At 46.9% G+C, this 17,201-nt stretch overlaps 1 protein-coding gene and 1 pseudogene across 1 annotated transcript; both read right to left on the reverse strand.

Moving 5' to 3' along the window:
• Positions 1 to 6,207: 6,207 nt before the first annotated feature.
• Positions 6,208 to 8,543, reverse strand: LOC140221522 (beta-glucuronosyltransferase GlcAT14A-like; annotated as a pseudogene).
• A 1,553-nt stretch (positions 8,544 to 10,096) lies between these two features.
• LOC117850552 (heptahelical transmembrane protein ADIPOR2) lies at positions 10,097 to 14,477 on the reverse strand. Its single transcript, XM_034732443.2, has 4 exons — positions 13,969 to 14,477; positions 13,766 to 13,855; positions 12,354 to 12,399; positions 10,097 to 10,924 (listed from the first exon to the last, which is right to left on the reverse strand). Exons 1-4 carry the CDS (start codon positions 14,265 to 14,267, stop codon positions 10,262 to 10,264), a joined length of 1,098 nt encoding a protein of 365 aa, XP_034588334.1. The 5' UTR covers positions 14,268 to 14,477; the 3' UTR covers positions 10,097 to 10,261.
• Positions 14,478 to 17,201: the final 2,724 nt, after the last annotated feature.

Here is a 17,201-nt window from a genome sequence, read left to right on the forward strand (position 1 = left end):
TCTCCAGTCCCAACCTACATTCGCTATGGTCGGCGGGGCACGGCCGCAGGTGTCGATGCGGGTGGTGATGAACTGGCAACCGGTGGGTGGGCATGCGCCCCGCCGGCTTGGGAATCCTAGGTGAGGTTGAGGCGGAGAAGGAGATGCCACGGCATGTCGCAGCGGCGTGGCCGCCGACAGCGGAAGCCATTGGCGCCGCCGCTTGCTCGCCCGTACGATTGGATCCCAATGTTGATCGCTGTCAGCAAATTTTGCAGATAACCCCAAATTGGATCGCGATTAATAGTCACAATCCAATATTTTACATATTAGCCCCTTTTAATTTATAAATAGCCCCCTAAAATGGATAGCGATTAATGATAGCAATCCAATATTTTACATAATAGCCCCTAAACATTACAAATAGCCCCCCCCCCTAAATGGATCGTGATTCTGATTCCAAATACTTGCAGGCCCCTAGTTCCAGTCCTCTTTGTGGCGGCGGATTGGACCGTGGGAGACCGGCGAACGGCCAACGGATGAACGATGGCGAGGAGTAGTGACGTTTGTCTCGCTATGTGATGTCTGATTGGCGGATGCGGGGGGTGATGCGGCTGCGGCAGAAGGTTGCTGTGCGTCCATCCGCGTGTAACAACCTAAATGTAATTACATTGTTGAGCATTGCATCATGAGCATCATTGTTTGCTAGTATAAAATTTTTGTGCTTGCTTGAATGCATTTGCATTTTAAATTGAATTATTGAATAAAGTGAAAATGCATGCCTTGTGAAGAAACTTTCTTTTTCCAATAGGACATATGTTTAATCATAACTTGGTAAAATACTTCTTCCTTAAATATGAATTTAGGTGATTTTCCTGGATTTTAGGAATCCATCTTGAAGCCAAACAGCTTAATCAAAAACCCAAAATTAGCATTCCGGGAAGAATTTCCATTTCAAACCTACTACAGCTTTTCTTCCCAATTCAAGCAAAATGGGTTACTCTTGATTTCTTATATTAACATAATTTTTGGTGGAATTTTCGGAGCCTTGGAAGATCAAGTTTGGAGTATAGAGCAAGAGAGAAGTTTCTGTCCAGAACAACGTTGCTACATGATTTTCTTCTGTCCGCACATCCCTCGTGGACCGTGCACTCGCATCCCTCGTGGACCGTGCGCTCGCAGAGATGCAACACCACGCGCCCCCGCTGGTCCCTACCTAACCCCTTCACCTCACCTGCACCTCCTCCCCCCCTCTCTCTCTCTGCCGCTCTCTCACACACCAGAAACTCTCTCCTTCCCTTGCTTCTTCCCCAACCAAACCATGGAGGAGAGAACTCCTTGTAAGAGTCGACATGGTCGCTGAGGCCATACTGACCAAAGACGGCAGAGAAAGCACAAACCCAGGCGGTGTAGCTGCTTTTGTCGAAATCCAGAACGACAGGAACCTGAGAATGGATGTTGATGCTGTGGACAAAGGACGGGAGGAGCGCATTCAGTTTCAACCTGAATGTCGGTGACACGAGGAGCGTTGGTATCTAAGCCGAAGTCCAAGGAGGAGGAGGAGGAGGAAGGCATGGCGGCGACGGCGGCGAGAGAGTTGGCAGCGGAAGAATAGAATCTGAAATGTCTGATATCATGTAAGAGTTGTTGACAGAGGAAAATAACCGAACCAAATTGTATTGATCACGAACAGGTACATTTATACACTAACTAACAACCTACATTTAAGGAGAGGTGGAGAAATGTACAGTAATGCTAACACACCTCTCCCCTACCAATCTTGATGGAGTTCGCCGGAGGACTGCCAGAGGACGCCGCCGCCAAGCTCTTCCGCCACCTCATCCACCTCTTCCTCGCCGGAGACCAAGGAGAAGGCCACCCCCAAGCTTATTCTTCCTCTTTCTCAAGCTCTCAAGGATGAACTCAACCCGATCTACTCCAATGCCGTCCTACGCCAACAAATGACCCTTTGCTCGTGCTCTACTCCTCGCTGGTGAGCTTCCCTCGCCGCTCATCATCCCTCCTTTGCCCCCAATCAACCTCCTTAGCCCATCCATGACCTATCACCATTATTGACCTAGAGCTCTAAATACCCCGTGCATGCCGAACCCCCCACCCAAAACAAGTTCCCCACATCCTTAGGAAGCTGTAGGAACAAACGACACCTAAACCCGTGGCTGGAGCCGCCGCCAGTGACCTCGCCGTTGAGCCTCGACCGGCACACGGACGGTCTGCGGCCTATGGGCGGCCGGTCCATGAATCGTGACCCAAAACACCGAGCCTCTGAAAAAACACGTCCCCAGAAATTTGTATGGTAGACGGTCCACTACCCACCCATGGATGGTCCGCAGTTCACTTCTAAATTCCTCATAGAACCTATTTGTTTTTGTACTCGACCCGTCTTTGTACGGCGGACGATCCGCCATTTGAAACCGGACGATCCACAGTTCAATCCTAAAGTTTGCCCAGAACCCATGCGTTTATGGAGACCATCCCGTACTTGGTTGGCGGACGGTGCGCCCCCTATGAGCGGACGGTCCGCGGGTATACGGTACCCAGCCTAGTCAACCGTGTTTGTTTGAATGCATTAACATGTACCATCTTGTATAATTCATATAAAACTAAATATAGCTCGGATTAATGTAAAACAAATTTTATTGTTTCATAATGATGTCCAATACCTGTTAAATATAAGTTTTCTCGCCAAATGATTAATTTATTATCTGATTTAATTAGATGAATGCTTATCTTGTTAATTGCATGGTTAATTCTCTATTAGTCCAAAAATTATGAAACCAATTTTACTAGTTCACTTATGATATGTATAATTCATTGGAAGTGCTTGTTTGCATTATTTGTGTGCAGATTGATACATTTTTAGATATGTTTAACCTTGTAAATTAGTAAAATGCATAATAATTTCATATGTGCTTCTAAAATTATGGGTCCAATTTTGCTAGCTTCATTTAACTATCAACTGCTGTTTTAAATTAGTATGACTTATGAATTGATCATAGACTTACATAGTTTATGAAGTATTTACATGATCAATTGTATAGAGATGCTTCTAAAATCACGAAACTAACCTTGTTATTTACCTATGATCATGATATGTTGTTTTAATTGTTGTCCTTCATGAGATGATTGTATAAGGATACAACTTTAATTATATGCTTGTTCTAGAACTAGTTTGCTTGCAAAATACATAGGTAATCAATTGTGCTTATGTGAGCTATAAACCCACCTTTGTTAGCTAAGGATAAATGTGCAATAGTTTTGTGATTAGAAACCTTTCATGATATAACATAGAATGATGATGCTTGCCTTAATTAATCAAGTATAACAAGTTTAGCTAACCTTTAATTTAGGGAATAACTTTACTACTCTTAGTTAAGATGTGATGTGCTAGTTACCTATTAATTCATGAATTGTCTAAGGTTGTTATTAACTAGTGTTACTAGCTAACTTGCTTGAGCATGCTCATCTATTTATGTCGTAACAATTTAATTATGTTATAGTTCATATGATAACTAAAAGTAGCACAACTAGTATTAATAACCTTCTCATACTACAACTTGTCTTAGAATGTTATGAGCATATGTATGTGTTATTATTTTAGTACCTTCTCTCTATGTTTATGCTTGTGTGCTCTACTTCTAATCTTTGATTGCTTGCTCGATAACCTCGAACCATGTTAGCCTTTTACCTCTCATGAGTCATTGCATCTCATATGCATATACATTCATGTCATCCTTTCTAATTCATGCATTCATCTAATCTCATAGATGATGATGTTCTGGAGTGTCGCGTTCTTGGAGTACCAATCTCAGGCAGGCACGTATCTTAACTCTATTTTCTAAATGTGAAATGCTATTATTTATTAATGGTTGTGCATGGGCTTAGCTCTATATAGACATATGCAATGAGTAGAACCTACTAGACATGTCAACTCTTGGAATTAGCTCAACTTATTTAGTAAAAGTATGGATGTTAGAAATCTCGATATAATTGCTTAGCCATGCTTAGTTCTCAGTAGAAGTCGAGGGGTGACAAGGTCACCACCACTTGTGAGAATTTGGATGTTTGTTTAATTATACTTGAGTAGTTGAGAAAGCATAAAAGGTGAGCAACATGAATGATGAATCGAGACTTGAGCAAGTGTGGTAGGGCCATGTTGGGAGTCGAATCCAAGTGGTATAGACTTGCTTGAGTTGGTTAAGGCCCGGACGTTATCGCTTTTATATTTGAGCACGATTCCATACAAATCACTACTTAATATGGGAATAGTAAGCCAAGTAGCATAAGTCGCACCTTGCCTTGACTGAATTCGGTGCGAGATGGGATGAGGTGTGATCGGCCATGTCCGGTGCATCTATACATTTCCGGCCATTCGTTCATAGCCGGGTGTGGATATGTGAATGTTGACGCTCGTTATTGACACACTTTTAGTGCTATTTAACTAGTGTTTTCATACTTATTCTTATACTAATGCACCACTTGGTACCGAAATAACCTCATTATTGCATATGTGTTGTATTTTGGAGCATGTTGTATTTGACAGGAAATACGACATAATCAAAGGGGTTTGTATAAAGAGCTTAATAAATATTTGGACATGGGTTGTCGAGGGAAGCCAACATGAGGAAAGAGAGGACCAGAAGGGCTAGGAAGGGCCCAGGCCAATCAGCCTGGGACCCTCTAGGCCAATCGGCCTGGCCCATTCCAGGGCCCGATCGACCTCCCGTTTCTTCAGCGTGAAGTCTATGATGATGCCTAGGGTTTTTTCACCGACATTGACCCAGAGCCGCCACCTATTGAAGACTATAAATACCCTCTCATGTACTTAAAGGAAGAAGAGTTGGAGAGAGAGAGAGGAGAAAACATCACGCAAACACCATCCACCGCCGCCACAAGGAGGAAAAACGAAGAGAAGATTGGATCTACGAGAAGCCACGCAAAGCGGAGCACCAGAGGAGGGAGAAACCTCCCAAGCCAATCGGCTTGGAGGTGCCCAGGCCGATCGGCCTGGGGCTTTTTTGCCCTCGTTCGTTGTCATTTTCGGTCCAGTTGATCTACAGGGTGATTTTTACCCTGAATTCTGTCAACATGTGTAAGATCATGGGGTAAAGTTTCTGTTTGTCCTCGGGGTTGTATGTAGATCTTGATTTGTAATCGCTGAACCTCTTGTTTAAGATCTGTTTGTTATCTATCATATCTTGATGATGCTCTTTCATGTAATGGCTGGCTAGCGCTACTTTGGGTTGCTTATTTGCTTACCTAGAACGATCATCATGTCGTGTTTTTATCGTTCAATAATTAAGTACCTCGTGTAGTGACAATGTGCGAGAGGGAAAGTGTTGAGCATAGTTCACATCCACTCACGATAACACATAAATCTAGTTCTTTCATGCATGGTGATTACATCTACAAGTGATCCTAAACCCCTAGGACAAGCATTTTATCTATCTTGTTTACATCAATACTCTCTATCAGCTTTAATCTAAGGGTATGTTTGGCTGGGCTGTGGCTTTTGAAAAAGCTGCTGTGAGCTGTGGGCTGTGGAAAAATAGCTGTGAGAAAGCAGTTGTGGGAAAAGCAGAGGACCGTTTGGTTAGAGTAGCTATGAAAATGTAGGCTGTGTAAGAAATAACTGTAATGCCCCTAAAGATTTGTGGGTGTGTTTACATGCAAATTGCTTGTAACAAAATAATTTTTTCACTAATTCGCATGTAAATGACTATTTTAGATAGTAAAAAATAAATTTTATATGTTCTTCATCCATAAAAGTGATTGATCCATATAAATAGAACAATATCTATCAAAAGGTTTATACATTACTGTCCTCCTCTCGCACTAACCAAAGCATCAGCTATCCCAGTACGAATGGTATTTATGGTATCCTCATTCTCCACATCATCACTCTCATCTCCTTGTGTTTGTCTCGTGCCACTTGTATGTTGTACCAAGTACTCCTACAAAATCAAGTTAGTAAGGTATATAATAATACAAGTATTGCTAATTTGATGAAGGAACCATGTATACCTTTAGGAGGCACGGGAAATATGTCTCAAATGTCGAGCAAATCGAAAAAAATGATGAACAAAGGAGGGTCAATTCTTGTTGCTCTTTGGACCAGAGGATTGACGATGATCATTGCAGTCCTAACACAGTTCTCTTGTTGCGGAACAGAGTAGTAACTGCTAAGTAGCATATGAGTTCTTACATCTTCTAGCTGAGGTGGCTAGTGTTCTGGATGAACTTGAGGTCCCTTGGTAGCCTGGCGAACGCCTCCATCATGTCTGCGGGCGAAATTTCGAAAATAAAAGAAGATTTCAACACCAACAGCAAAGCAAACATATAATCACTCGATTAATCAATCAGCAAACAATTTGCAACCAGTAAACTATAGAAATCAGCACGCCATTACCATCCTGTGTGACGAGCGGGTAGTCGGAGGCGGAGTAGCCCATTACCGTCCTGTGTGACAAGCGGGTAGTCGGAGGCGAAGCAGCAGCGTGACGGCGTGCAGCGTGGTGGTGAGCATGGTGAGGCCCCGGTAGGTGACAAGGTTGGGCCTACCGACGATCCAAACGTTGCTCGCGGTTGCGTACACGTCCCACCCAAACATGAGCTCCGCCAGCCGGCGGTGCTCCTCCGCGAGGGCCTCCCGGTCCAGGTGCAGTAGGTAGCTTGGCCAGGTGGTACAACGCCGCCAATAGCCACGCCGTGCGGCCCGCGTCCCCCGAGGATGCCGAGATGAGGTACGCGAATGAGATCGGGTACCGCGGCGCCTCGTCGGTGGTGTCGTCGGAGGCGGCCAGCGATGAGAGGAAAGGCCAGCTCTTCAGGCCCGTGAGGAGGAGTGGCGGGAGGAGGAGGATGGAGGTGACCGGGGGCGGCGGACGGTGGGCCGGCGGTCGGCGATCGGGGGCGGTGGGCGCGCGAAGGAGGCGGACGCGTGGGAGGAGCGGATGGAGGAAATAGATTAGATAAGAAAAACGAACCGTTCCCTTCATAACCAGTGGCAAGTGGGTGATTTTTTACCCCAAAAGTACTTGAAAGCAGGGGAAGGTGCTTTTGATTTTGTACTAGATCAAAAGCAGCTTTTAGGCAAAAGCACATAGGACTTTTAAGCACTTTGGTTGGCTTTTAGCTTTTGCAAAAGCAAAACAAGTTGAAAAGTCCAACCAAAGGCACCCTAAGTCACTAGTTATTTTGTTAGTTCAAGGCACCCTAAGTCACTAGTTTTTTTATTAGTTCAATCTTATCATATACAAAGAACCTTCAGTTATATAGATGAGTGCTTAGTTAAGCGTGCAAATCCAGTTGTTCCACGGATTGATAAACCTTGGGGGATTACTCTAAGGTTCGTACGCTTGCGGTTCATAAATTGGCGTGCTAACTGCCGTCACTGTCGGGGGTATGAATCAACACTTATCCTAGACCAAGGGTATGGTCGTTGGTCTTGCGCCTCGTGTGGGAAAAGTTGTACACCCATGCAGGTTTATGATCTATTGCAATAGCCGGCTCCCGGTCAAAGAGCATGCTCTTGTACTTCGACTTTAACATAGAGTTCAGTGAAGGACTTATGGAAGATTGAGCTCATGACTACACGATCACTTTACTACTTGTGCAATTGTAATGGTGCTTGATATAGAAAGTAGATGCCGTGTCTTTTGCTTATTCACTTGATAAATTATGCTCGCATTTTTACGGTCTAATGTTAAAACTTGACCAGCCTCATGCATCCACCAAATGTATAGTACTATGGATAAGCCCTGCAAAAGCCCTGCAAGTACGCAATGTATTAAGTTGTTTTGCAGGTTTCCTTCTTGTGAATTGTGAATGATTGCCATGTTCATCCGCCGGAGCCGGTGAAGTAGATGAATGGTGGATTGTGCAGGTGGTGTCTTGAATAAGAACGTTGCATCTTATTACTTTATATCTTTCCGTTGCGTTTTAATTTTTAATCTAAGAAAAATATGACAGGATAGTCACTGGACTAGGCTACATCTAAGTTGAATAAGAACCTCCATTTTAATTGATGAAAACTCTTGTTATATGTTGTAATTATAGTTTCTGAAATTTTTGTAAACCAAAGTTTAAATTTTATTCTTATATGTATTCTTATGATGGTTGTTATGATGTAAAAACGATAAGCTTATCGATGCTCCGGGCGCGTACCGGGAACTACGGAACTACTGGGATTATTTCAGATCGATGGATGATAACTCATTGGACAGTTACTTACACGGCGGATATCCGGCAAAGCAGGGACGGCGTGGGCGTCCGGCCTCGGTCGCGGCGTGACCGGCAGGACGGCACGCGGTGGTCGGAAGCGTCGCATCTGTGCAGTGGTTGCCATGGTGCCGGTAGTCGACGTTGAAGGGGATGCTATACTTTCGTCCATCTCTGACTGCGCTGGCTAGTGCCGTGCTGTGCCGGTGGAGCCCGGGCGGAAGGGGGTGGCGCTCGTCAGCGGCTTCTCCAAGAACCTGCTCAAGCCGCTCCTCGACGGCCGCGGCGTCGTCAGCCGGCCCCAGGGCCGTCATGGAGTAGGCCATCGCCGGGCCGGAGTACGACAAGCTCGACGTCTTCGACTGAAGCTGAAGGAGCACATCACGAGACGACGGAAAATGCGTTCCGCATCAAGAGCTCGGCTAGAGACTTGCTGCATCCAGCACTTCCGCAGTCATTTTGCCGAAAAAGCACATCAAAAATTTGTTCGCTTGATCCATATCTTAAGTTTGCGGGAATTTTGTAAAGAAATAAACAAAGTTTGTTGTGTTTTCTCTGTTAGTTTGGCTGCATTGCATTACACTGCTGAGTCGAACCTGTCAATCTGCAATGCATGTCAGCTTCTTATCAATGCAGATAGTTAATCAGGAAGCTGAAACCAGGTCAGATGAAACAGCTCGGTTTTTTTTTTTCGAACAATGAGACAGCTCAATTTTGTCAAGCAATGTCCATAGTCATCCTATCAATTGAATTAAAATCCACCGATTCAGTTCGAAAGAAAACACAACACACTAATCCTCCATTCTAAACGAGGCCTAAACTCTAAGCTGCTCTATGCTGCCTGCAAGTCTGCAACTTTGGATGAATTTGCACAGCTGCATCAACCGTGATAATCCTTCAGCTCAACGGCGGCGCATGCCGGTCTCGTTCACTGGGGAAGCTGGTCAGCTGGAGCACCTCGGCCATGGCGATGCTGTCATGCTGGCACGGAAAGCTGCAGCGCTGGCTGGCGGCGTATCGATCGCCCGGGAGAGAGCGGGGCGAGTCCGTGCCCGGCCGCCCCCTATACCCGCCGTCGGCCGTCGCTGCCGCCGCCGCCTCCATCTCTCTAGCCCCATCCCGAGAGCTGTGGCCGCTGGCGTCGATGCGGGTGGTGACGAACTGACAAGTGACAACCGGTGAGTCCAGGCGCGCGCGCAGGACGGGGCTTCGGGAATCCACGGTGAGGTCGAGGCGGAGAAGGAGATGCCACGGCGACGCAATACTATCTCAAGGCGTGTCCCAGCGGCGTGGCCGCGCTGGGGTGGACGCCGGCGGCGGAAGCCATTGGCGCCGCCGCTTGTTCACCCGTACGATTGGATCTCCAATCAATCTGGACCTTGGTCAACACAATTTGCAAATAGCCCTCCAAATTGTATCGCGATTAATAGTCGCGATCCAAAATAGCCCCCTAAAATGGATCGTGATTATTTGTCGCGATCCAAATAATTTTCAAATAGGCCCCTGTTTTCCTTCTTCGTTTCCGGCGGCGGATTGAAGCAGGGGGAGGCCGGTGAACGGCCGGCGGATGAACTGCGGCGAAGAGAGGCGACGTCTGTCTCACTGCGTGATGTCCGATTGGCGGTTGCAAGGGGGTCAATTTGAAGGAATCGGGGTTCGCGGCGGAGGCGCTTGCCCACGGCGCCATGACTCCGGCGGATCGGAGAAGGGGATACTTGTCCTGCCCACCTAACCGCCGTGCTGAGGAGCCCCAGGACAAGACGCCCGTGCAGCCGTCCTGCGCCGGCGCCATTTTTAGCTCAACCTCAAAGGCTACACCGAGTCACTGACCCTGCAATCTTACACCTGCAAATTCATGGCACTAGACAGAGCAATCTCATAAATCAACCTCCATAAAATCATCCCATCATTAACTTAAAAAAGCATCGAAGGATCAGTTCACAGGATCACACTCAAACTCTAGAGCTGACACCTATGCTGCAACTGCAACTACTCCATTCGTCCATTCGAACGGTTGTTGAATCAACCCCAATGGCTTCTTGATTCACGGCGCGGCGACACAGGCGGCGGCCACCTTCTCCCGCCAGTGGATGAGCACGGCGACGGCCACGTAGTGCGTGGCGGCGCCGACGAGCACGAGCACGTGGAAGATCTGGTGGCTGTGGCCCACGACGTCGAACACCCCGGGGCGCCACCGCTCCGGCACGCGGCTGACGTAGACCCACGCCCCGGCGGCGTAGGCGAGCCCCATGGCGACCTCGAGCCCCAGGGCCAGGTAGCACGCGGGGTGGCCCCAGTTGAGCCACAGCGCGTGCAGCGCCGGGAGCACCCCCGACAGGCCCATGGCCAGGAACAGCGACGCGCGGAGCCGGCGGTAGCGCGGGGACGAGCACGACGGCGACAGCAGCGCGCCGACCACGAGCACACCCAACGCCGTGATGCCGGAGAGGTAGGCGGCGCGCGCGCCCGGGTGGCAGAGGAAGGCGTAGTAGACGGGGGGAACGAAGGAGGCCACGATCATCACGGAGATGCCCGCGTAGTCGAGCTGCCAGAACACCGCGGTGGCGCGGCGCGAGTGGCACGCCAGAAGGTGCGCCGTTGCGCTGATGGCCAGGCACGACATGGCGCCCAGCAGGAACACCATCCGCGGCCACTGCGGCACGCCGGACGACAGCGCCGCCGCCCCGGCGTCATGACCCGGCAGGCCCTGCAGGCGAACAAAGCAGCGTCAGCTCATGGTTACAGCAAAGCTCGTCTGCAAATGCTCAAGCAATTTTTTTCTTTTTTCTAGTTTTCTTCTGGAGCTAAACTGTTTCGCATAGATTTTCTGCGTGTGAACAGATCAGAAAATGTAGATGGTTTTATACTGTAAAGTGTCAAAAGGTATTCATTCTTTGCTGCACAAGAAGGATAAAATCATTATATCAAACAAGATCAGGAATAAAATGACTTTTATATCCACTAGGATGTCGATAGTTTTTTTTTCTTTTGAAGATTAAGGCTGTCGATAGTCAATTGGTTTTTGTCTCACAAGTGAGTAGTGACCATTCAAGTGGAGCGAGCATTGGCCAAGAAAAGCCTCTGCTTTTTTCGCCGGTGTCACTGTCATTTCTCATTTGCGAGTATCGTATCATGGCATCACCAGGAGAAAACGTAAACATGTTGCAAAAGGATCTACGCTTTAAACCCTACTTCTCTGGTTTGCAATGTGAAGCGAACAATGCCAACAGATAAGCCCAAATCGATTATCAAGAAGAGGTCATACAGGATGAGTGCAGGTACAGTACTAAACATGGTTGCTTGTATTCATGGTCTGGTTGATTCGTTGGTCGGTTGCAATCTACCAAGAATTTGGGTTTCAGTGCTTAGGTTAGTCGATGGTGCTTGAACCATCGATCATCTCTTGAATTTTGGTGGGTGTTTGGATCATGGAGCTTCATTTGAGGATAATGATTCGAATCAAAATTGCCAGCATCCAAACAAGAGCACAAGGAACCAAGAGACAGGACAATTCTGAATTCTGATGCCCATATGTTGCATTGCTAGTACAAATCGTGAATAGCAGGGCATCTTCTGTGTTTCTGGTCGTGTGCTCGCGCAGGATTCAGAGAGCTAGGACAAGGATGACCATGTGGGCGTGCCCCCTGCAAAGTCATTGGCTTACAATCTACTGCTCATGAACAGCTCGACGGCTGTCCATGTCTCTTTCCTGCCGACTGCCGTGATGGCAGTATGGCACAGGTCTCAGACTAAATTACTTACTACAAGCGTAATCTAGTTCTGAATAAGCATTTTGCTGATGCAACCAAAACCCATTAAAAATGCAACCGCAATCATTCATTAGTTCATAGAATCCCAGTCAACTAAAGCTTTCCTGGCATCTTTGCATACGCAACAGTTCCATGATTTACCTTGTCAGTTTGGCTAGTGCTGTCTGTTACGGGTGTTGCATACTTTAATTTGCAGAAGGAACCTACACTGCAATTCCTAAAAGTTTTTAAACCTATTCAGTGGAGATGGAGCAGAATCAACAGCAATTTGCCAAGGGAACAAGGATTTAGAAGAAAAAAAATGCAGTACCCGGAGTGATCCAAAAAAAATAGAGCGATTAAGTTTGGTAATTACTAGTTGCTTACCGAATGGTCGCTGTCCCATGAAGCGTTAGCCGATCCGACCACGAACCTGCGAGACAAATGGATGGTGCAGAATTAATGTGGGCCTCGCGTGAAGAAAAGAGCAGAGTACTAGGTCGGCGCTTTGGTGGAACGGAATCGTGGCATATTTCTTGTTCACACAGGGGCCCCTGACAAAATTCAAATTTCCATCCAAAGCTGTTGGATTTGCATATTGCTACTCCTCCTCTATCAAATTTACTCAGCCTAAATAGTAACCAAATAAAAGAGGTGGACCAAGCCACACTCACGTCCTTGTTCTCGAACCTTGCCAATGGGCTATCAAGTCTTTAGAGGACTTGCATGTTCAATACTTTGCAATCAATTTCATTAGCCTAGATAATTTCCACTACGAAATATTGCTCGATGCTACACTCACACAATCATGAGATATAATATCGATGTGCCATATGTATGTGTGGAACTTGTTTCCAGGTGGTTCATAAACACTGTATGCGGCCACGCGGGACTCTTATGTCTCAAGTGCAATCGTAGAAACACATCTATGGTGGAAGGTGCTAGACTGCTAGCTAAGCGTGAACAAAATTTCTTGCTATTCTTCTTTTTATAAACTTGCGGTAGTGAAAGGTTTAACTGCAACATGATAAAACATGAAAATGGACCATTTCATCATTCAAGCACACATTAATCACTCCCACAGCTTTGATTTACACCTACATGGTTCCCGCCATATGTGGACCATTGTGTGTCTATTCTGAGTTATATAAAAAGAAAGGGCAAAAATCATTTCAATGTTTAAGAATGTGGTGCATAGAGAGAGAGATCCTTTGACATGGCTGCATCGTGAGTTATGTGAGCCCTTTGAGTGTGGTCTTGTTTGTCAATAACCACACCATGTTGTACGACTACATCAGAGCAACTACTTCCACAATGCTCGTGCCAAAGGAAGACACTGCATTGAATTTCGATGGTTGTTTCACGCCATAAGTCGATATAGTAGCGATCAATGCCACATTTACCGTAATGCTAAAATGTGTTATGCATGCACATAACATATTCGTATACGGTTCACCTTTCTAGCTCTAGTGACATCATATAAATACATCCACAACGGCATTTGCCAGCTAGCGTGAACAAATTTGTTGTAAAGTGGAGGCTTTTTACGTAAGACACGGTGATTGTAAATACAGACAACTCAAGGGGGCACCACAGCAAATTCGTCACATGACATGACAATCGACGAACAGAGGCAGACAGAGTGGCAGACCCTTTCAAGGTTCTAGCGCCCGGTAATCACGCTGGAACGGATTGAAAACAGGGGACTTTTTCTAAGGATCGAACAAGAACACCGCGCGAGTTCATTTAAGAAGTGCAGAAAAGGGAAACGAGCCATGTGCACGCGCACGAAAATTTACCTCATGATCCCCGGCGCGGCCTCGTCGGCGGCCTCCCTCGCCCCTCCGGCGACGGCGAGCGCCAGGAACAGCAGGAACCCTCCCAGATGCCTGCGGGGAACAAAAGAAAAACAAACCGATCGATCAGTCGCCATTCGAGGAGGGGAAGGGGATCGGACGCGAGGAATCGAATCTGGGGAAAGAGAGGGAGAGAGGGCACGCACGTCCAGACGTTGAGGGTCTCGTTGTGCCAGGCGAAGGCGCTGAGGAGCGCGTCGCGGATGGGCCACTCGGCGCGGTAGTGGCCGCGGATGAACTCGTTGTCCTGGAGGTAATCGGGCAGCTCCTCGTACCCGACCAGCCGCGGCCGCGGCCTTCGCCGCCGCGCCGCCGCCTCCGCCTCGGCCGCGCCCGGACGCGCCATGGCCGCCGCCGCCGCCGCCGCCGCCGTCTCCTGCTGCTGCTGCCTCCCGCCCGCCGCGCGGCTCCGCTTCGTCGCGGTCGTCGTGGTCGCGGCTCCCATCCGACCTGCGCGCGCGCGGTGTGTGTGTGTGTGGGTGGGCCGCGCGCTGCGCCCGGAGGAAGGGGGGAAGGCCGGAGCGCGCGGCGAGGGGAGCACGGGGACGGGGGGTTATAGGTGGCAAATCTTGGCGGGGAGCGCGCGCGCGGGTGGGGTTGCGGGGGCGTGGCAGCGACGAGCCGGGCACATGGATTTCCTCTGTCGCGCACACACTTTCCCGCTGCGTTCTGCTTCGTGACCCGTCTTATAGAGGGGGGGACGTGCGCGCTTTTCTTGGATGCGCTGCGCCCACTGGGGCACGGCAGCGGGCGATCTCGGCCGGTGGATAGATCAGTCGGCCTATGGCTTTTCCGTGCTTATTAATTTTTTTGTTTAATGGTTGGTATGTTCTTTTTTTTAGTGAGTGGTGCAAGTCTTTTTTTTCATTTTTTAAGTAACATGAGCATTTTGTGTTGGTTTCGAGGATGGTTCCGTCACGGTGCTTTAACATGTAGCTTAACATGTAGCGGTGAGTAGGTATGCTTACGTATGAACCACCTGGGTGGATGTAAGGTGTGATACATTGATCCAATATAGAAGACGCCATCGATAAGTTTGTCGTGACTTATAAAACACAACAACTAGTTGGCTTTTGTCGGTACTAGTCGTAGAGACATACTTTGTTTGCACGAGCACAAAAACACACGCTCTTGGTGCTTGTGATGTGTAAAACAGCTCTCTCCATATGAAGCTCTATTGTTAACATGATAACATCTACAAAGTTAGGTCATCCTCTTTGGATGGTTGAGTCCTAACTAATATTTTCTTGCATTAATAGTGAATGGTCACACGACCTGATCTCATTATGAATTAAATCGAAGCATCATGCATCTATAGTTGAGTGATCTCGTCTTAACCTAATCCCATGGTAAATGTTAACAATATGGAGCGGCGTGTACTTTTGTATATGCTCTCTAGGTCGCATTCATGAGATTGTTTGGGTAGATAAAAAGAGGCAGGCGTGTACTTTTGTCTATGCTCTCGAGGTCGCATGATTCAAGTGTTCTCTCGGTATTATGCTTAAATAAGCAATATTGGCCACCTGTGTGTGATAATGCATGATACGTATGGCACGGCATGTGTGCCGTTTCATGATTACGAGGGACGTCGCTGTGATGCAGAAACGGAGCTTAAAAAAAAAGTTTCATGAAAAGGTAAAACCGCAAAAGAGCTATAACCAAATATTTGCAAGCGGCAATTAGACATTTGCTATTAAGGATTTCGTTGCGAACACATAAAAAATTGGAGGTGCCAGAGGCTTACCTTGACCCGGGTGCCTTTATTCCTGGAGTGATGGGTCTCATAAAATGTGTGATATACGTGGCTTTGTTCCATCTTGAAAATCTAAAGTACGATTAGACACTTCACCCATGATATTGCTAGAATAAAAGGAATATAGATTCAATTTATAAGTAAAACTAGGTCCAAAAACCATGTAACTTTTAGGGTGGGGGCGGACAATTATCATGGTAATTTGTTCAGGATTACAGCACAGAGCACAACTAAAAACAACTCACTCCTTACTATCCGCTGAGCACGACTAATTCGCAACCACAACAGTAAGGCGTCACCACTACAACAACTAACACAAGACGATAAACATTGAGATCACCACCGCGACAAACGAGAAAAAAATCATTACGGTTTGGTATCCGCATCAAAGCAAAAAAATAAAACCACTTATCGGATCTAATGGGTCATCGTTGCTGAGCTCCCATCCACGAAGCAGCTCTAACTTTGACAAATAGATCGCAAATTGAGAATTAAAATGAGAAAAATGTAAAATAAGACGCATACGATAAATGCCATTATATGTATACAATAAATACCATTGTACCATCATACGTAACTTGTACGTGAATGCCAGATGGATGTAAAAACATGCACGGCTCGGTCACACACAACTACCATGGTTATTTTTGCTGCTACTCGCAGCCACTCCTTTCTTTCGTTGGCAAAAATGCGTTACTCAAATGGTTGTTTTTCCTCTTTACCGGGGCAATGCGACATATGGCGTGTTCGCTTCAGCTTATAAGCCGACTGAAAAGCTGAAACGACTGATTTGTTGTGAGAGGAAAACACTGTTTGGTGGCTGATAAGCCAGCTGAATAAGCTGAAGTGAACAGGCCGACATAGGCGCCGGTTGAGTGCACGTTTGAAAATGAAACTCAACCGGACAGTCATGATCCAGGAGACTAGGAAACAAGCAAATAAAAAAATCATGCCTTGTCGCTCCAACGTTTGGCAAACTCACCAAACTACTGATAAGGGGTGGACGAAGACGAAACCTAAAATATGGTCGGAGTGCCACGTAGGTAGGAACGCATGGTGACTTTTGTGCGTTGGGCGCAGACAATAGGAGACGTCACTCCACTGCTTACTTGGCGGCAGGACAATCCTACGTTCCTCGTCACGCAGCTCTTGTCGCAAGAAAAAAAAATCAAATAATTTCCTGCTGCAGGTTATTTTAAATGCTTTTCCTGCTGACAGAAAATTGGACCAACAATCTAGGCCCACAAGCTCACTCCGCGTAAAGGAGCCCAAATGGAACTTGAAGCCCATACAGCTTTAGTCGGCCCAAGTACAATAGCATCCTCTCGTGCTCTCTCTCTATATAAAAATTGCAGATAGTTACTACTCGGCGCAGCGGCAAGGTTTGCAAGACGCGTTCAAATTTTAAGCCTGAACAAGTCGCGCGTTTCAGTTAAAACACAGGGGTCTTCCTTGTACTGCTTCCAAGGTCTTGTTTAGAATCTTAACTTTAGCACTATGCAAAAAGAAGATTCCCCATCACATCAAACTTACGGTACATGCATGGAGTACTGAATATGCATGGAGTACTGAATGTAGACGAAAAATCAAAAACTAATTTCACAGTTTTATTGTACTTTGCGAGAC

Source organism: Setaria viridis, chromosome 1, assembly GCF_005286985.2.
Source record: "Setaria viridis chromosome 1, Setaria_viridis_v4.0, whole genome shotgun sequence".
NCBI classification, from domain to species: domain Eukaryota; kingdom Viridiplantae; phylum Streptophyta; class Magnoliopsida; order Poales; family Poaceae; genus Setaria; species Setaria viridis.

What these genes read in the sequence shown, in the direction of transcription:
- LOC117850552 (XM_034732443.2), bottom strand. Translation starts at nt 14,267, where the DNA reads ATGGGAGCCGCGACCACGACGACCGCGACGAAGCGGAGCCGCGCGGCG. An exon ending in GCCGCGCCGGGGATCATGAG is followed by an intron (nt 12,400 to 13,765) that starts GTAAATTTTCGT and finishes TTTGTCTCGCAG; the next exon opens with GTTCGTGGTCGGATCGGCTA. An exon ending in CATGGGACAGCGACCATTCG is followed by an intron (nt 10,925 to 12,353) that starts GTAAGCAACTAG and finishes GTTCGCCTGCAG; the next exon opens with GGCCTGCCGGGTCATGACGC.